We start from the raw sequence: 22004 nt of genomic DNA, 5'->3' as shown, positions 1-22004 counted from the left end.
TTTTGTACACGAGTTAAAAGTTAAGCCTGCTTCTCCAGACGTGCGGTCTTTTTGTCTTTTTGGTTTGATGGGTCTCCAACTCTAATTTTTTGGTAAATCATCCGGATTTTGAGCGCGGATCTGTGTGTTTAAGCAAATGGGAGATTCTTGTGGGAATTGTAGAAGCAGGGAAGAGGAAATCTTTTGGACCCATTTTCAGTGCATTCATTTCTCTCAATCTCTCCGTGGAGATTTTCTTCGGCGGCTAGTAAGTTCTCGGTTTGGCATTTTCTTCCTCTCTTTCCTTCCTTGCTTTGTCTTTTGGTTATTCTATATATGCTTAGTAAAGTAATACTCTGAAAAACCTAGAATGTTGAACTACGCTAGAAGTTCTATTTTGGGTTTTTGAAGGGACAAATTTGGTGTATTAGGAAGGTTTTAGCAATCAATTTTACCATTCTTTGGCTTGTTCTTTGCTACAAAATTCAGGAACTTCTGCCTTATTTTTTTTTACAATGGATTTACCTTGCATTTTAATAATGTATGAAACTGCAGGAAATACCAGAAAAGTTTGCAAAGCATATGATGAAAAAGCTTCCTGAAACCGTGACTGTCAAAGGTCCTAGCGGTCTAATATGGGATTTAGGACTGACTGCATATGATGAGACCTTGTTCTTTGAAGGTGGATGGAAAAATTTTGTGCTCGACCATTCTTTGGAAGAGAATGACCTTTTGATCTTCAAGTACAATGGATTGTCCCATTTTGATGTTCTTATGTTTGAAGGCCGGAGCTTGTGCGAGAAGGCATCTTCTTATTTTGTGAAGAAGTGTGTGCATAAGGAATCTGACAACGGTTACCAAACAAAACGAAAGATTGATGAAAATGATGTTGAAATTGTGCACAACTCTTCACAAGGTGGTCTTGAAAGCAGTCCAGAAAAATCTACTAACAACATTCACACAACGCCATTGACACAACCTATCAAATCCGCAACTACTAATAAGAGGGGTCAGCGTGCAGGTTCATCTGCTAATTCACTCCATGCTAGGCATCTTAGAGGCAAAGAACTTAATACTTTTGATGGAGAAGTGGAGGTAGAAATTGGTAGGAGTTGAAGCACTTCTAAAATCTTCTTCTAGAAATAAAACTTGTTTCAATGGTGGATTTAACTTTTGATATAAGTTTGCTAATACTGCAAATAACTATGGTCTTTGCAATGATTTTTGGAGCTTCTTGGGGATATATTACATATTCATTTGTTGTGCCTTGTTGTTGGACTCACGTTAGGAATGTGTGTTTTAATGACAGAAATTAAAATGTAGTATTATTGCAGAAAGCTCAAATTCGGTGACTGGTGATTTTACTCTGTTTTAAATATACCGATGTTTCAGCGTTTGATGGTACCAGAATTGATGAAGATGAGTTCAGCCCTCACCCTTCATGTTTTGAAGCGCCTTTGACTCAATTTGAGAAAGCAAATGTCTTCTTAAAGGCACAAGAAGCATTAACCAAAGACGGTTTTATGGTGGTTATGAAGCCTACACACGTGTGGAAGCGATTTTATATGGTAAACTTCATCACTGAACTTGATTGAGAACTTTGGTAATTTGTGGTTTTTTAAATGTCCCTTCACTCATTCAAATTAGATGATTGGTGTTAAACTTCTGCCTTGTTTATCATTGTCTTCCTGGGTTCATGCAGGCATTCCCTATTGCATGGACAGCTAAACATTTCTTAAGAGAAAACATGGATGTCATTCTACGTATTAATGAACGTACGTGGAGGACCAGATTTATTTATCACAAAGGTCGTGATTGTGGAGGGCTTTCTGGTGGTTGGAAGAGTTTTGCGAGCGACAACAATTTAATAGAACATGACGTGTGCGTATTTGAGCCTTCTGATATGGAAAGAAAACCTATCGTCCTGGATGTTCGTATCTTTCGGGTTCTGGATGCACCAGTTCAAGCACCAGTTCCTCTGACCATGCACCCTGCATCTGAAAGCACCAGTTGAAGCATCATCTCTAGGTACGGCTTATATAAATGTTTGATGTGTTATTAAGTTGTAGTTTTAAAAGTAGTTAATCTGCCGTGCTTACTACTTCCCAATGGGAACTTTATCTGGTTGTAAATTCTGTATGATTATTGTTCTGCCACTTACCTTCCGTCACGTTTGTTGCTAGATTGGTTTGATTGTCGTTTATTTTGCTCTTATAATCTCTTGTGAAGCAAAACCTCTGAACATAGTATGACCTACGTGTATTTCATTCAGTTTGATTCTCTCCACAGCACCATCATGATATTATATAGTAAGACTGCACTAGCCACTCCCCCCTCCCCCACAATGCGGTAGCTGCATTAATGGCTAGCCGGGAACAAATAGTGCGCCCGGAACAAGTAATGCTACCAAACACCAGGGCTAGTTTAGTATTGACTTTAAAAAGTTTCGTGAGATGGTTGTGTTGAGCTTTTTGTCGTGTTGAGTCGAGTAAAAAAAATGAATTAGTTGAATAGACGAGTTATATTTTATAATTCAAATTTTATTTGAATTTTTTTGAATTGAGTCGAATCGTTCGAGTTTATGTTTAAATTTAAATGTAAATATTTATAATATTATAATATTATTTTATTCTAATTTTAATTGTTTTCTATAATATATATATTATGTAAATATATTATACAGAGTTGAGAACTCAATTTAAACGTAAAAATCAATTTATTAATTATTAAAAATTATTTTTGAGTTATTTGATTTACTTTTCGAGTTCTATTTTATAGTTAAATTCAAAATTTATTTTTTTTAATCGAGATAAGTTTATGAAATTATAATTTGAAGTTAATTTGAGTTATAATGAACTTGCAATATGGGATCTGTTTATCATAAAGAGAATCATTGTTCCCTACTCTGCCTCAATTTTTTTAATCAAATCTAAAAAATTTTGATTTTTTAATCGAATTTTGTTCATAGGGTAGGTTCAAAAAAGTACTTTTAGAATTTCACTGTATCAATGCTTATTTTAAACGTTTGTAAAATATATGAAGAAGAATCCTAGTTGAGTGCTTCTTCCCAGGAGATTCAAGTGCTAAAATTTAGGTACTAACAGCGTAGTTTACCCATTTAGTTTTATAAAATTTAATTATTTAAAATATATTAAAATTTTAAAATAAACTTCAAAGTATTAAAGTTGCTAAAGTAATAAATTGATCACTAACATTATCGATTTATAACAAAAATGGTCTTAACGTTATTGATTTATAACAAAAATGGTCTTAACGATATTAATTTATAACAAAATAGTTACTTTATCGTCATCTCCGTTAAGTTGACGACATGACAATGTCAAAAGAAATTAATATTTAATTTTATCCCTAAAGTACTATTAAAATATTAAATAGGTCATTGAATAATGATTTTATATCTAATTTATCCCAAAAAACTTTTTAATTTATATTTTTTAAAACACCCACCGCTTCCACTATATTTGAATCACATTCCTTACGAAATGAAAACCAAATTTAAACAAACTCTCGCCATAATTTTTAATATTGCTGAGAACATATAGGATTTAGTAAAAGGCGGGATTAAGGCCAGACAGTCACAAGTACACGACTTTAAACCAATGAATTGAGTGTAAATAGGATTGTAATGAAACTTTGTTCTCCAGTTCATTAGTATAATCCTGTTTATAAATATATTTTAGGTTTACTCGATAATTCAGAAAATGATATCATAAAAACATTTTAAATAAAAAAAAAGGAGCAGTGTGATGGTCATGCAAGTCTGAGAGAAAAAATAAATGGAACTCAATCTGCTTCCTTGCTCGTGAACGTGGCAAAGATTAGCTGTTGTTTATCATCCTCTTGCGTGCCCTTTCAACAATCTTTTCAACTATGTCCTTGGGGTACCTCTTTTCCTTCCAGATGTCTTGAGTATCTGATAATGTTTCCATCAAAGACAAAGGCAATGCCACCTGGTTCTCTGGGTAAGAGACAATCCATTACACCAGGAGTCACTAAGGCTAATGGCTGTGGCATAGGAGCCGGCATATAAACCCCCATTATACTTTGTTGTGGATGATGATATTGGGATTGTTGCGGGTACTGCATCCACTGACCGTGTTGTGCAAACTGTGCTGCAACACTTGGTTCGACCACAGTAATATTAAAAAGAGAAAATAACCTTAATGATAAAAAATGCCTTATAATATACGATTTTAATCAATTTTTTTTGGATTCGCCAAAATGACCAACTAAATCGCAATGCGATCGATAATTCGCAACGCGATCTCCGGTATCGCAAATCAGTTTTCAGATTCGCAACGCGATTCTGACTATCGCATTGCGATTTCCCAAATTCGCGTTGCGATTTTCCTAATTCGCAATGCGAATACGTAAATCGCAACGCGATTACGTAAATCGCAATGCGAATTAGGAAAATCGCAATGCGAATACGTAAATCGCAATGCGAATCTGACTATCACAATGCGATTTACATAGCGACATTCGTATTAACGCATATTTTTTTTTTAAATTCCAAACACGAATTTCTTAATATATCGGAAACTGAACCGTCCACAGTATATCCCGTAATCGCAACTCATAACTAAAACCTAAAATCACAACTCAGTCTCATCTCCATCTCTCACTCTCTACGGCGAAATCCGTCCTCATCTCCAAAGATTTCCGTCCCCATCGCCGGCGAAATCCCTCACAACCATTCACGGTCAGAAATCCCTCACAATCATTCAGAAATGGAAAATCAACCTCCGAGGGTTAGTTTTTTTAATTATTTTTATTTTGAAATTTTTGCATTATTTTAGGTTTTTTATATTGAAATTGATGATAAGTTTACTGGTAATTTCAATAATAGATTAACCATTTCACTTAGATTTCTTATTAAATTCATTTGATTGCTGCCAATACTGCTAAACTGTTTAGTCTTTAACCCTGTGAAGTTAGTATTTGTCTTTGTTTTGTCTTTTGGTTGAAGTAATGCAGAAGAATAATAGTTTCTAAACTTAAAATCGCAACATGAAAATGAAAATCGCAACACGAAAATGACTATCGCAACGAGAGAAATGAAAATCGCAACGAGAGAATCGCAACGCGAAATGAAAATCGTAACGAGATAATCGCAACGCAAAACCAAAATCGCATTGCGATTTTTATTTCGCGTTGCGATAGTCATTTCCGCGTTGCGATTTTCATTTCAACCAAAAAACAAAACAGTGTTGCAAATTTTAGTTTCAGGAATAAACTACTATTTATGTTTATTGTTTTTGGTATATCTTCACAGTGTAGTTTTTGGTATATCTAACTTGGTATGTTTATTGTTTTTGTAGAAATTTTTTTCGGCTTCATTGACATTAAGGAATAAAGTTAGCCTAGCCACTACAATTGCTTCGAAGCTTTCACCTGCACAAAGAAAATTGTTTGAGGAAACCTGCTTCGGGTCATGACTGAGAGTACATCATCCGGGTGGAGATGCTAATTTGACCCATTTGTGGCTTCAGACCATGACTAGCGATCTACCCGACAATATACAACGTGGTAAGGAAGAGATATGGTTTCATTTTCCACCGGCGTATACTTGTTTTGGGCGGAATGAGTTCTGCTTAATCACTGGTCTACGATTCGGACACGATGATGTAGGCCGGTTCACTCGTCATATCACCCGCCCATCATGGTTATCCAGGGTTTTTCCTGATGAGTCAATAGAGAAGCCTAACTTACACGTCGACGACCTGAAGAAATTGTTTAATAAAAAAGATGGTTTTACTCGGATGAATGACGTCGATGTTGTCCGAGTATGCCTTTTACTACTTTTGTATGCCGGCTTTTTAGGCAGAGAGGCCAGACAACCTATTCCTCAGGAGCTAATATTATTGGTAGAGGACCTAAATGCATGGAATCTGTTTCCGTGGGGTTCGTATATATGGAAAGCTACCTGGACTAAGTTGTCGTCTGCCTTTGATGACCGCAAAAGTTTGCGTGGCGATGGGTTGAAATACACTTTGTCAGGCTTTGTTTGGGCCTTTAAGGTAAGAATTTCTATATAATGTTTTCAAAATTATAATTAATTATTTAACAATTACTAATGTTTGTTATTATATTGTTTGTAGATTTGGATATTCGAGGCTTTCCCCAGCATGCAGACATATGCATTAAAAACTTCAAATGATATTCCTAGGGCTATTTCCTGGAAGAGGAAACGTCTGTTGAATTGGGAAGACTTAATACCATATGCGACAATAAATAATGTAAGTTAACACAAATACTATCATATATAAACAAGTTATTAATAGTAGACGTTTAACTTTGTTTGAGTTTTTATATTTTTAGGAGGCCAACACTCCATTAATGAAACTGACACCCACGGAGGTTGAGCTTGCCACTGATTGGTGGCAAGCTAGTCAGCGTTTTCTTGATGGCACGAATGATGAGCAGCCTCCACTTCCTCCACTTCGAGAGCCATCACCTCACCCAGAGCCATAACCTGATCGACCCGATTGTACACCTCTACAACGAGAGCCATCACCTATCCCGTCACATCATCGAGCCTCTTCTCCACCATCACCTCATGATAGGCGACCGTCAAAGATGCCACGACTTCTATCTCCATGTTCTCCACCTCCACCTCCACGGGATGAGTCAAGGGAGTTACGTGATGAGGTCAATGCCTTGCGTGAGGAGATCGGTACTCTACGCGATAACGATGGTATATGGCATGTGGAGGTGTCTACTTTACGTGGTGAGGTTGCCGCTCTACGTGAGATGGTAGTATCGTTGCAGAATGAGGTTCATACTCTACGCAACGAGGTAAGTTTAAGATTTTCCATATTTAACTTGATGATAAATTTACTCGTAATTTCACTTAGATTAACCATTTCAATTAGATTGCTTAGTAAATTTATTCGGTTGCTGCCAATACTGCTAAACTGTTTATTAACACTGTGAAGTTAGTATTTGTCTTTTGTTTTGTCTTTTGGTTGAAATAAATTTATTCGGTTGCTGCCAATTCTGCTAAACTGTGTATTCTTTAACACTGTGAAGTTAGTATTTATCTTTTGGTTGAAAGTAAATTTGTTCGGTTGTTGTCAATTCTGCTAAACTGTGTATTCTTTAACACTGTGAAGTTAATATTTGTCTTTGTTTTGTCTTTTGGTTGAAAGTAAATTTGTTCGTTTGCTGTCAATTCTGCTAAACTGTGTATTCTTTAATACTCTGAAGTTAGTATTTGTCTTTGTTTTGTCTTTTGGTTGAAGTAATGCAATCCATTCAAGTTTCAATTTGCAGAAGAAGAAGAAATAGTTTATTCTTGAAACTATATTTTAGCAACACTGTTTTGTCTTTTGGTTGAAATGAAAATCGCAACGAGAGAATGAAAATCGCAACGCGAAACGAAAATCGCAACGCGAAATGAAAATCGCAACGCGAAACTATAATCGCGTTGTGATTTTAATTTCGCATTGCGATTCTATCGTTGCGATTTTTATTTCGCGTTGCGATTTTCGTTTCGCATTGCGATTTTCATTCTCTCGTTGCGATTTTCATTTCGCGTTGCGATAGTCATTTTTCACGTTGCGATTTTAAGTTCCAGAAACTATTCTTCTTCTGCAAATTGAAACTTGAATGAATTGCATTACTTCAACCAATAGACAAAGACAAATACTAAGTTGACAGTGTTGCAAGTTTGAAACATATTTGCCTTTGTTATCTGATGCATTTTGTGAACTATGATAGAATAATGACTTGGGTGAATTCAATGCAAGTTTGAAACATATTTGTCTTTGTTTTCACTGTTTAAATATCATGTATGTTTATTTACTAATTTTTGTATTTAATTATTTAGTAGCCCGATAAGGTGGATGCTTTACGTCGGGTTTTTCTTGCACGATAGAGTTCACGCATCAGACGGCGTGCACATGCTATTAAGTCTCCGTACACCCCAATAGTGCGAAGACACCGCAAGAAGAAGCTCGGCTCGCCTGTCATCCTTCAAGAGTTCACTCCTATCGTTGAAGAGGCCCCTATCATTCCTCGAGAGTCTCCTCCCACCGTTCAAGAGGCCACTGTCATCGTTGAAGAGGTCTCTCCCACCATTCAAGAGCCCGATTCACATGGCGTCATATGTAAGATTCTTGGGAAACCCTCTGACGTGCCGGATATGATGGATGTGAGTTGGCTCTCGTATGAGTTACCGGCCAGTACCATACCGGTATCTGAAGTGGAGAGGAGACAACTACCGGACACAATTCTGGATAACACCCTTTGGGCTAAGACCGTAGTTGATTTTTATCTACATGAGCGGAGTCAGGGGTGTTTCGCTGACATATGCAAGCTCAACGATGATATCTATTTGTTGCTTGATCGGTCTTGGTGGGGCGTATTATTAGGGGTCGAAGACAATGGCTATTTCGATGGAGGGGTAAGTCTTATATTTTTCTTATATTTCAATTTGATTATTTTTTTTAAATTTATGTAAGTCACTAATATATGCCTTTTTTTGTAAAATAGCATATCGATGCGTGGGTGTCACGTCTTTTAATAATTAGGAAACTTAAGGAAAATAAAAGAAATACACGATATACAATTATGCCGATGTCTTTTAACGTCGTTCACTTGAAGAATCAACGAGATAAATCATTTGCGTTGGGCAATGGACAAGCTAAACTTTATCTTGCATGGTGGGAGGTCGATAAGGTTAGTATTTATTTTAGATTGAGTTTAAAGGTATTCATAAATAAGTGCGCAAATGAATGAATTATTACTTATGATTGCAGGTGTTTATCCCTGTTTTGGAATGTAAACATTGGCTTTTCGTCGAGCTTCAGCTCCCATCCCTTAAGTCAATAGTATATGACAGCATGATAAATTACATATCATTGGCTGATTTAAGAGATTATTAAGGGATGGAGCTCTCATTTGGCTAAATTCTTGGATGCGATAAATTATTGGACTCGTTCCGGAAACAAGAAGCCAAAGAAGCTCAATATTACAGTTAGCAGAGACGAGACCGCACCACAACAAACGAAAGGACCCAGAGGGGATTGTGGTCCTCTCATATGCTTGGCGTTGGAGCGTTTGATCACAGGAAGTATAAAGTATCTACCTCCCACTAATAGAGATAGAGCTGCAATAGGCTTGTGGTTTCAGCATTATATGGCTAGGTCGATATATACGAGACGTTGCCTACCTGCATCCGTGTTATAAAAATGTCCATAAACAATTGGTAAGTTTATAGGCTTTTGGTTTGAAAATGTTTGGTTAAGTACCTAGAATTCAATAATTTGCTGTTTGTAGGTTTTAGATGTGTAGAAAGTGTTGTTTGAGCAAATGTTTGGTTTCTGCAGGTTAATCTCATAAGTGAGCTGCTTGAAAATGATGTATGCCTGTAAAAGTTGATTCAATAGTAGATGAGGAAATAAGAATTATTGCTTATTTTTTTATTGTTTAATTGATTTGTAAAAGATGATTTGTAAAAGTTGATTTGTTTAATTGATGTGAACATAATTCTTATTTGTGCTTGTTTAATTGATTGAAATGTAATGGTTGATTTTGTTGATTTCAATCTGCATTATGTTGAAGGAAAAAATGACTATCGCAATGCGAAATGAAAATCGCAACGAGAGAATCGCAACGCGAAACTAAATTCGCGTTGCGATTTTCATTTCGCTTTGCGATTCCCTCGTTGCGATTTTCATTTCGCATTGCGATTCTCTCGTTGCGATTTTCATTTCGCGTTGCGCTTGAATCATCTTGGTTTAGATGAAGAGAAACTTTTATAACATGGCCACACGGATAACCAGATGTTTGCCATTTCATACAACTACACGTCTTTGCATTTAGATCGACAAACCCATTTAAGTTATTATCCAGTACTTCAAACAAAGTGTTTGAACATGGTTCAACTCTCCATGACGTTGACTTCACAACACGTTTCGTTATCTTTTTTTCTGTCCATAGTGTAACACGATGTTCCAATGTTCCTGTAAATTTAAATAAATAATACTTAGTAAAATATATGATAAGTTACGAATTTAAAGAAATAATACCTGCATGGTTTCTTTTCTTGTAGTACCACTGTTGAATAGAGGCTCGAAAAAACTCCATTAACATAGTAATGGGTAATTTCCGGGAATGATGACTTAGAGCGTTGATTGATTATGCACTATTAGACGTCATGAAACCATATCTTGCTCCAAGTTGATGTACTCTTGACCATCTTTCAAACCCGACATCTTCTAGTGTTTGAGCACACTGAGGCAAAACACGTCTTAAACATTTTATATGCTTATTAAAATCCACTTCCCGATAAGCTTTTACAGCCTTCCAGTATGTCCATTTGTGATTTTTTTATACCAGCAAACCTTGATTTTAGATTTCTATACAAATGAACACCACAAAGTCCATGAAAAGCATCTGGGAAACACCTTCTAACAGCGTTGTCAATTGAGTTTGCCCAATCGGATATGATTGTCAGATTACTAATAGGACCTATGCAATCCCTAAGATGCCCCATAAACCATGTCCATGAATCAAAGGTTTCAGATTTTCCAACCCCGTAAGCTATTGGCAGTATCCCATTGTTAGCATCCATGGCTACTGCTAATAAGTTTACTCCAAGGTATCGACCTTTTAAATGTGCTCCGTCAATTATAATAACTGGGCGCATGCAATTAATAAACGAACGAATCTACAAAATCATATACACAAGAAATATAATCATTTAAATGTGAAATGCATGTAACTAACAAAAATGAGTCAACAAAATTATATTGATTTACTAACCGCAGCACCAATGGCGATAAACAACAACTCAAAGCGTCCATCTCTATCTGTTTTGATATGAGTTACCGACCCAGGATTTTTCAGCTTTAAATTGTGACAATAAGCCGGCAGTTAGGCAAACGATGCTTCTGGCGACCCCCTCAACAATTTCAAGGCATAACATTTGACTCTCCAAGCTTGAGAATATGAGATACTAATCTTGAACCGAGCATTCATGTCAGTCATAATTTCATGTCCCCGATATACCCTACCATTCAAAAACATTAACTCAGCCAGAAAACCACCCAAGACCTTTTTGTTTGCCTGTCTATGGTGAGGAAAAACTTGGGTTCTTGAACATGTATGTTTATCAATAAAAGTCCTAACTTGAAACATTTCGCAATCTTTTATCCTCTTTGCAATCATATGCCACATACAGTTTTTGTCAATCATACACCTTGTTTCGAAACGATCTTTGCTTGATTTGTTAACTTTTAGTTGATAGCCATCTTCCACACATTTCGTATACAAAGCTATCTTCAAGTCTTCCTTTATATCAAAACAATCATCTTTCTTGATACGAATAATTTTTGTGTGACAATCAACTGCTATCTTTACCAACTCTTCTTCCGGTATCTGAAGTAATTCTGGCATATTCCAGTTATACTCCCGTGGCATTTTCTTCGGGGACTTTTCTTTGGGGATTTCTTATTCTTCTTTTTCTTTTTCAGTGTTATATGAATTACAGAATGGATGTTCAACATGTTCATTTACAATTGTAACTTCCTCCTCATTATCATCAACAACATCTTCCTCGGCAAGTTTCATCATTAAAATTCGGGTATTGACCAATATCAAAATCATTACACGCAGGGTCTGTTTCTTCTTCTGAAAAATCATCAAAATCCGAGTATTGACCAAGATCAAAGTCCGGGTATTGACCAAGATCAAATTTCGAATACTGACTAGTACTCACAATTTTTTTTGTTGGCTCATCATCGTCTAACTGGTCAATACGAAAACCGGAATTTGGTGCTGAAAGTTGATTGGGATTTGGATTAGGGAAAGTTGTGGGTTTTGAGATTGTGTTTGGTATTGGAAATGTGGTGAAACAATATTTGCTTGGTGATGAAATTGTGGTGGAACCATTAAATTTTGAGTACCATAAACTGGGGTTGAAAAACTTAGTTGATTACTACCCGCTACTGACCCAACTTCACTACTTCTAGGTTCAACAACATACAATGTAACATCATGAAACACTAATGTAAGCAATGAATCATTCAACATCTTCATTGTCGGTTAACAAATAAACTTTACCATTTCTCTGATAAGATAGCCTAAATCCACTTAGGGGCTCTAAATTCAATTTATTTGCAACACGTAACATTAGAGCTTCATAAGTTAACTTTTTTAATGACAGTTTTAGTTGAAGATTCATGGGTAAAGATGTATATTGTAAAACACCATGAACATTCTCCCATGACCCTCCAAAACACAAATTTATCCAAACATGATCAACATTAGATGATTTCATTATTGTAAATTAATTTACTAAACAAACGAGCTGCGAAACTAAAACATGTTGCCGGATGGGGAAGGATGTCGTTGGATATAGGAACGGATGTCGCCGGAGAGAGTGATAGATGGAGATGGAATGAGTTGCGATTTAGGGATTTAGGTTATGAGTTGCTGCTGTTGCGTATTTATATACCCAAAACATTTGTGTTGCGAAATTAAAACCTGTTGCGAATTCAGAAATCGAGTTGCGAATTTGAAATTCAGTATTGTGATAGTCAGAATCTCGTTGCGATTTACTAAATCGCATTGCGATTTACGTATTCGCATTGCGAATTAGGAAAATCGCAACGTGAATTTGGGAAATCGCAATGCGATAGTCAGAATCGCATTGCGAATCTGGAAACTGATTTGCGATACCGAAGATCGCGTTGCGAATTATCGATCGCATTACGATTTAGTTGGTCATTTTGACAAATCCAAAAAAAATTTGTTAAAATCGTATATTATAAGACATTTTTTATCACTGAAGTTATTTTTTCTATTAAAAATTATGGCGATAGTTTGATCAAGTGTGGTGTTGCTTTTGTCAGGAAGGTGATTTGAAAATAGTAAAGGTGGCTAGATGTTTAAAAAAATGGAAAGTAGAAAGCTTTTGGAACTAAATTTGATATAAAAAAAACATTAATCAACGACCTATTTGACGTTTTAGCACAAGTTTAGGAATAAAACTAAATATTAACACAAGTTTAGGAATAAAACTAAATATTAACATTTTCTTAACGAATGATGGTGGAGACCATTTTATTATAAATCAATAACATTAATGACCATTTTATTACAAACCGATAACATTAGTGATCATTTTGTTAGAAATCGATAACATTAGTGATCATTTTGTTAGAAATCGATAACATTAGTGATCATTTTGTTATAAATCGATAACATTAGTGACCAATTTGTCACTTTTGAAACTTCAGTAAGAAAAACAAAAATTTACTCGATCATTAATGACCATTGATGTAGTTTACCCAATAAATTATAAACTATAAAATAACTCAAAAACTGAGGGTTTAAAACATAATTGTAACTTACGACACACAATTTGCGTTCTGTGCCTTTGGCAAAAATCCAACGGTTGATGCTGGAGAGTTCCAACTTCCAACAGTGATCAAACTCTCAAACAACAAAACTGATCGAATTCAAAGTAGACAACGGCGCAGCCTGATGTAAAAACTGAACACGAAAGAATTTTGCGAAGAAGAATTTATGGACAATGAGTACCGCTTCAAAAATCGGACAGTTTAGAAGGCATAAACTTTGTGACTCACGCGGAGGGCCTTTGGCATGCAGAAAACAATTGCCAACTAACGAAAGCCATCACCAAAGATGTGAATAATTCAAAGCCTATCACCTTCGGAAAGTGCCATTCCAATTCTCGCCTTAGGTAGCTGCCCAAGGAAAATCGTTTTCATTTGAACATTTAATGCAAAGACCACTTATATAATCTAATATAGAATGCCCATCGGAAGGGTTAAATTATGGGAAGATGTAGAGACAAGTTAAAAACAGACCTTGTAATGGATGGCATGGTTGCAACAATTCCAGCGCATGCATATATTATAGGAATCAAAGTCTTGGGCTTGTTCTTTCGGAGCCAAATCAAAGATACTAATGCTGCAAGAGATATACTCAATACCTGAAATGAGAAAAGGATAGAGAGACGTCTATGAGAAATATTAGTGGAAATTTCACTCTTTATTAGAGAAACAGAACTCTAAAATCCTGATTTTATGCAATCATTATTTTAAATTTGGAAACACCTATCCTTATAAACCACCGATACAGAATCATGGATACCAACAAAGCAGTTCCAAAAACAATGTTCCAAGTCCAGCCGCTAAAGAAATAAACATACCAAATTAGCATTTGCTTCCAGGCCTTGTAGAATGTAATCCCAAGTGAATTCTAGCCCCCTTGCTCCCACCCAAAGAGGTGCCAACCTATGTAGAACAGAATCGGCAAAAGCCCATCCTATCAACATGGAAAGAAACAAACCATAGTGCCACTGAATTAAGGCAAGTGAAGAAAAAACCCAGCAACTAGTCTCCAAGTTTTCAAATATAAAACTTTTTTCCATCTATTATCACAGTTTTCAAAAATATCAGCGAAGGTTAAGTAACTCTTAACATGGGTAAAACTAGCACTAAATATTCATCAATAACAGAAATTAAGGTATTAATCCATGAATACTTCAAAATGGTGTTACAATGAGTGATCTGAATTCTGAAGCTTCTTGGACTGATCCATCTGAACATTTTATTAATATCACAATATTATTTTCTATAAAGGTCACGCCCTTAGTCATAGTAATTCACTCATCAATTGTTTAGATTATCCGATGAACGGTGACATCCTTAAGGGTCAAACCCACAAATGCAAAATGGTGCTCTTTCTTTTATCTAATTTTTATTTGGAGGGGAGTGTACTAAGAAGGGTGCAAAACTGAATTTCAACTTCAAAAACTAGAGACAAAATCTAACTCACCAAGTCCAACAGCTTGAAATTTATGATTTTGAGAGATATTCCTGTGTGTCAACTGTGTCAAGGCAAAATAAAGTCCAGCGACATCTATAAAACCAATAAATGCTTTCAAAATCTCCTGAAAAATGCACAAGTAACAAATTTCTCCATGAGTTTAAAATGTATATACTGTTCAAATGGACCTGTGACAGTATTACAATCCATATCTCTAACAGACTCTTATGCAATTGCAGTTAAGAAAGTAGTAAAAGTTTTAATATTCAATTCTAACTAATAACATCATAAAATCAAACGCCACAAACTACAACAAAAACGGGAAACCATTTACAATTAGAGCAATATATGCATTCCTCCATGTAGATTCCAATCCCAGAACAAGAAAAAAAATACCTGGTATGGATCAAAGCCATCGTTCTCAGACACCTGCAAAAATGTTGCAAGGCAAACAAGCTGCCAGGATAGAAAAATAAACAAAATAAATTAACTATTGAAAACACTTGGCATAAACACCAACGCTGATAGTTACAAGTTGTACTGACTTTCACCAAAGCTGTTCCAAGATAAACAAGGGCAGCTTTAACAGAGGTACCAAGAGTATCATACTCCGATCTGCATAAACAAACATAATTCATTATTAATTAGACTGATTTGTATACAAACAGTATTATGATTTAGTAGAAAAGAACAATTTCCTTCAACAAATTTAACTAACTAAATTTCTCAAAAATCAACTACATAATAATGCATTTTTTCACTATACCTAATTACTGCAACTTGTAGCTGTCGAATATTTTAATCAAAATCTGTTAACATAAATTTTAGAAGGTAAAAGGGTAAATTTTACCCCTGTAGTAGACCCAGTTTACCATTTTCGCCCCTATTATATTTTCGCATCAATTTAGCCATTAAAGTTGTTTAATTGTATCATTCTATACCCTACACCTAACTTAAAACACAAAATTGATAACTCTAAACCCTTAACCATAATCCCGTAACCTCTAAATCCTAAACCCTACTCTCTAACTTAAAACTCTTAATTTAGGTTTTCAATGAGGTATAGGGTATAGAATGATGCAATTGAGCAGCTTCGAGGTTAAATTGATGCGAAAAAAATGGTAAGAACGAAAATGATAAATTGGATCTAGGGCGGCAGAGGCAAAGGCTTTTGCCTTTTTAGAACTAATGCAGATAGATCTGTTCTTAAAAGAAGAGAAATATTTTTTTCCATCTATATTTTCTTTTTCCTAGTTTCAACACATATCGAAGTTTAAGTTCAAAGCATAGTTCACTTCCATGGAAATTTAAGAAATTACAGAGATTATAAAAAAGAAATATATCACAAATTACATTAAAACTAGGTAAAGGATCGAGTAAAAAGGGAGGCGAAACGTACAAAGGAGTGGCGGAGTAGTAAACGGCGTGAGGACCGAAGGTGAGTATCGCACAGTTGAAAAAGTGAAACATCGTCATTTTCCCTGTGTTTTTTTTTTGCAAGTTTCAATTTCTTTTTCGCGTTGCTTTGCTCGTCTCTTGAAGAAATTTCGCTTGAACTTAAAATCGGATTGGGAATGAGTGAGCTGCTTTTAAGTGGACCGTTATAGAGCCCGTTACATTTCCAGCCTCTAATATGCCCTGAAGAAGCTATTCAGGCTTTGGGCTAAACAACAATAAGAAAATAGGGTTATTTAAAATTAATTATAGATATTTTTTGTTATTTAAAATTAATTATAGATATTTAAAATATTAGCATATCATAATATTAACTTGCTCGTTTAAGACTACATTATATATATAAATATTTTTAAGGTGTTAATGAGTTCCAAATGGCCAAAACAATAGACGAAACACTTCATTTAGAAATTAGAATACATAGCATATCTTTCCAGGTTCCATTTACACTTGGATTTTGATTTGTTTAAATGTCTAATTTATTATCAACTCTACATATAATATTTTATGGTATTATCATATAATGTATGAAGATAACAAATGGCTTATTTCCAAACAGGAAAGCTGACCATTCTAACGTGATATGATTTTTGCACCAACTAATTATTTTCGGTAGTTAAAGGAATGATCGTTATTTTTAGAAGTCTTGAATTTGAACACTAACGACCTTATGATACTTAAGCGTTCTTCATCAAATGATTGAACATTTTTAGAATATATATTACAATTTATAATCATCCTGTATTAATAAAAAAAACGTGATATCGTTTTCATGACAGTATTTTACTAAGGAAAGTCAACATGGAATACATGAATGATGTGGTCGTCTTAACAAATAGTTTTTATTCTTCATTTTTTGGATTGGGACTACCTTCGTAGAACTTCGAAAAGCTAATAAATTTGAAACATTATTTGTTCGTGAAAGTGAAATGTTGATAATTTTGATTAATTGACGTTGACATTGTCAGCTTTAATTTTCTCACTTTCTATTAATGAGGAGTTTGACACTTTACCATGAAGAAAAAAACTTTCTGACGATAATAGAAAGAAGAACATAAAGCTTTAGTTTTTTTTTGACCTAAAAATGAAAATAAAATGTGGTCCAAAAAGGACAGTGTCACGAGAATGTTAACTAGGTACCTAAGGGATGTTTGATTCAAGGAATGTGGGATTCTCATGGAAATGGAATCCACATTCTCATATTTGGTTAGTCGATAATCTCATTCTCGGTAATGTTTTATTACCAATAGTAGATTTTTTTGGGTATATTACCGGAAATGTATTTACCTCCCTTTTCTTAGGTATTATTAGATTACCGGCGTTTTTGACTGCCCTTAATTTTTTTTCAGAAATATCATTCTTCTGTCATTGAATAATAAAATTTCTACGAATGTTAAATTACAAATTTATCCTTAAACTATTTTAGATTTACAAAAAAAATCTATAATTAAAATTTTATATGAAGTTCAGAGGTTAAAATAAATTTTACCCTTTCATTAAACCTTTTTATATTTTAAATTTTGTAAAAAATATATAAATTTTATGAATTTAATTTTTTTAAAGAAAATATATAAATATTTTACAACTTGTTAAAAAAACAAATATATAATAAGGACAATTTGGTCAAATATATATTTCAATATTCTTTTATTCCTTTAACCAAACACGATAATCTTACATTCCTGTTAAACCAATCAAACACAAAATACAACATTTCTATTAATCCTATTCCCTGGTAATCTTACATTCCCACTGGTAATCTTACATTTCGTGAATCAAACAAATCCTAATAGGAAAACAATTTTATTCCTCTTTCAATTTGCCAGAGAGAACAAATTAAATACATATTAAATAATATTTTTTTTATCTTTAAAGTTGAGAATAATTTTTTAAAATTACAAAAAATACTTAAGAAAAAATATCATTAAATATTAAAATAAACATGAGAAATATATATGGGGTTGCGTACGAGGTCACCAAGATGCAATGCGACATGTTTTAAAATTTTCCGTAGTTTAATTATATTTGAGTATTATTTATGTCCCATTTTACGATTTATATTTAAAGATAAAATATAGGGTAAAATATATGAATGGTTCCTCGACTATAGTGTGGTGCTTTGTTAAGTCAATTGACTATTAAAAGTTACAAAATAATCCTTCAACTATAGGGTATTGTTTTGTTGAGTCTCTTTACTATTAAAAGTTATAAAATGGTCACCGGACTATTTATTATGTTTCAAACTCGTCCTTTTTGGTTAAAAATTAATGGCAGTCTGAGCTGAGTGTTAATTTGTTGACTGATACATGATAGTTTTTTTTTAGATTATGGTATCAAATTTGATCATATCGCAGTCATCTGATTAACATTCAGCTCAGACTGACATTAATTTTTTTTAATGAAAAAGACGAGTTTGGAACATACTAAATAGTTAGGTGATCATTTTATAACTTTTAATAGTTGAGAGACTCAATAAAGCAACACCCTATAGTCGAATGACCATTTTGTAATTTTTAATAGTTGAGGGGCTCAACAAAGCACCACCCTATAGCTGAGGGACCATTTGTATATTTTACCCTGAAATATAATAATTAGTTTTTTAATAATATAATCTTTAGAATTCGAATATACATAGTTTCCTTTAAAATACAATATCTTATCAATTAAATTAAAAAACTTGGATTTTGTATTTCCCCAGTTGTTTTAAAAAATCTTGATCAAAGGAAAATTAATTTTGAGTAAATAAAATTTAGCCACATTTTAAATTTTACTTAAAGATCAGTCCATGTAAGGATTTTTCCCTTCTTGAAGTAAAATAATATATCTAACAATTTTTAAAGTCTAAATTATTATAACTTCTTTAATCTCTAAATTAAAAGTAATTATACTTAAACTTATTATCATCCAAATATTATATAAAACTAATTGAATTGATCTCAAATCTTTGTAGTCCCCCCCTCAAATTAAACAGTGTAATTTTTTTTCATGTTCCAATATCATTCAAACAAGAAACCATATTTAAAAAAAAAACATTTTCCGAGAATTACTTTCAGAAAAATAAATGAAATCGAAAACAACAATTTTTAATTTAGATGGGTAAGATCTTCTTTTCCTTTGTTTTTCTTTCAGTGCATTAATTCATTTTTTAATTTGAAGGAGCAGTCCAATTTTCCAGAGGCCACTGTTATATCCCAGCAAAAAACTGATAGTCTGATTGCGTGCACATGAGCTGCCAGGATTGTGGGTCATCTGATATATAAAGAATGGGCTTGAAATTTAAAATGGTGTAAATTTTGATTTATGTTCGTTAAATTAAAAATAATTTTGGATTAAAAATAATTTTCAAAATATATCTGAAACATGATATGATTTTGTTAGTATAGAATCAATAAGTTAGAAATGTTAAAACAAAATATCATTATTTGCCAAAAAAAAAGTAACAATAATAAACTAAGTCTACAAATTGGCTGGGCCAACATTTCAACGTTCATTCTGATATAGAGGGAGGGAACAGATCTGGGTATTTGCTTTCTAGTTCGGCTAATGACCAGGAATCTTGAACTCATCCATCAGCTTCAGTTTCAAACTCAACCCGATGAGGTCCCCTCTTATGACAGATTTTGACACCAGTGCCAGACAAATGCTGAAGAGAATGGTTTTCGCTTGTCAATGTAGTGTTTCATTTTCACTTTCTATTTAGTACTTCTTATGCAAACCTAGCTAGTGTCTGGTCCAGAGAGCTTGTAGTTACTATCACAAGTCAAATCAATGGCTATCCACAACTTAGAACAACGAACTCAAATTAAATCAAGCTCTTTCAATACACGAAAGCATGCTGTAAGCATCGTGTAAAATGATCATCATATTAAATTTTATTTTCTTCCGTTAGCATATGCCATATATAGTCAGCACTATATTTCGATTTCTTGATGTTATTGGCAATCGCCAAGCTGAGCTGTGGTAAGTTGACGAAACCAACCAGTGAAGCCTCTATTCTAGGATAGTAACACGGAGATCAGAATCCGAATCTGTTACACGTATGTAAGAAAAAGATAATATTTCAAGTCTCAAGGTCGGAAATCGTTTTCAAGCTTTATTTTATTCAGTTTGAGCTGGTTTCAACAGCAGTTGAAATAAATATATCGTTAGGGTTGCGTAGGTTCTGACTTCATTCACCTTAGTAAATAGAGTAGTTATACCCTTTTCACCTTTACAGCCAAGGAAAAAGGCTTGCCTACCCTTCTGATCTCTTTTTATTACATTCACCATCATTTATTAATTATTGGACCTTTTTAAATGCTAGTTTTGACCGAGTTATTGTTCTTTTCTCTTGGGTTTTTATTAATATTAAATACTGTCCCCATAGCAGCTTTTATAATTGGTAAGTAAAACCCATATTTATGTCTAATCCAAGACTTAATTGTTTTCAAATTCAAATTTATCTTCAATTATATATAAAAGAAGACACGCGTGCTTGTTATTTGTAAACTAATGAGTAATAATAACTTAGCTTTATCTTCCTTCTTCCTTTATACATCCAATCCAAGAGCTTCAAGTCTGATACAAATTAAGACAGAAGAAAATTCTACAGAAAGCAACGGAAGAGACGTGGGATAGGGAGCCAGGCAGCAACCAGGCGTTTATTCTTCTTCTTTATATATATATACTGATGTAATGTCGTGGTGCACGTAAGCCTAAACGGCATTGATTTCGGTGATTCCTTCCTTTCTCTTTTGTCTCATATATCTATTCGACCAGCTATTACTCTAAAAAGTGTGGGAGAAGGTGATACATGTGTGTGTATATATCTATGTTCAACTTTCAATGCAAACACATGCATCCATGCCCGGTTAACCTAATCTCACGAATCACCATGAAGAAGTTAATATTCTTCAAATTGGAATTAGACATTTTTTAAATCTTCAAGACAATGTAATTAGTATCAAAAGAATGAAACCAAAAAGCATGATTTGCATATCATTATTTCATCTTTAACGTTGGACTTTTATGGAACCCGTTAAGTATAGAAGGGAATATTATTCTACCTAAAAGTCTGAATTCGAGAAGTCGTATATGCAAGATAATTTGTTGGACTCTCATCTTTGCTTTGAAAATAAACACCTTTTTACTAAACATATTCTTTTTGGGTTGAAATTATAACTTTCTAAATTACTCATATTATGATTCACGTAAGATAAGATTCCAAATTGAAATCTCAATGGATCAAGGTCTTGACATTTGCTAACCTCGTGAAAAATCTAATTTTGTAGCGTTTGTTTCTGGGTTTAATTAAGAATGGCATCCGATTTGCAAATTGGTGACAGATATTGACGGATAGACCATGAACCTGGTAGCTCGGGAGATGTCATTGTTAGGTTTATGCTATGAAAAACCTATGGTTAGGCCTTGAAATTTTATACCTTCAAGTGTAAGACAGGTATTTACCTGCAGCAAATAATCTTGGGTAATTAACAATAGTAATTAATATGTATGTCCTTACTTATTCTTCTTAATTATGTCTGTCCTTTCTTGATTTGCACTGCATCCTTCGTATCTTCATATAAACATCACCGTTAATTAAAAAATATTTATACATTATAAAATCTCAACTATGTACCATAAAAAAATGGCAGCTGCCTGCAGGGAAGGTACTGAAACATATTTAAAAAAAAATCACCTACTCCATGCGATCAATTTAAATGGCACTGTGAATTTAATAAAACAATTTTATTACCTAATACTCT

At 34.0% G+C, this 22004-nt stretch overlaps 2 protein-coding genes across 2 annotated transcripts; one reads left to right on the top strand and one right to left on the bottom strand.

The window, feature by feature from the left end:
- Positions 1 to 90: 90 nt before the first annotated feature.
- On the top strand, positions 91 to 2149 carry LOC120190822 (B3 domain-containing protein REM16-like). The gene is made up of 4 exons (XM_039193856.1): positions 91 to 247; positions 535 to 1084; positions 1372 to 1547; positions 1682 to 2149. Exons 1-4 carry the CDS (start codon positions 137 to 139, stop codon positions 1991 to 1993), a joined length of 1149 nt encoding a protein of 382 aa, XP_039049787.1. The 5' UTR covers positions 91 to 136; the 3' UTR covers positions 1994 to 2149.
- An 11227-nt stretch (positions 2150 to 13376) lies between these two features.
- Positions 13377 to 16381, bottom strand: LOC120190979 (transmembrane protein 147-like). Its single transcript, XM_039193988.1, has 7 exons — positions 16205 to 16381; positions 15351 to 15420; positions 15202 to 15261; positions 14815 to 14929; positions 14186 to 14301; positions 13842 to 13966; positions 13377 to 13718 (listed from the first exon to the last, which is right to left on the bottom strand). The coding sequence occupies exons 1-7, from the start codon at positions 16279 to 16281 to the stop codon at positions 13595 to 13597; spliced, it is 687 nt and encodes a 228-aa protein (XP_039049919.1). The 5' UTR covers positions 16282 to 16381; the 3' UTR covers positions 13377 to 13594.
- Positions 16382 to 22004: the final 5623 nt, after the last annotated feature.

This window comes from Hibiscus syriacus, unplaced genomic scaffold, assembly GCF_006381635.1.
Source record: "Hibiscus syriacus cultivar Baekdansim isolate YM2019G1 unplaced genomic scaffold, ASM638163v2 tig00116964_pilon, whole genome shotgun sequence".
Lineage (NCBI taxonomy): Eukaryota > Viridiplantae > Streptophyta > Magnoliopsida > Malvales > Malvaceae > Hibiscus > Hibiscus syriacus.
Note: the sequence above shows the minus strand (reverse complement) of the source record. Positions and strands in the feature narration are given on the sequence as shown.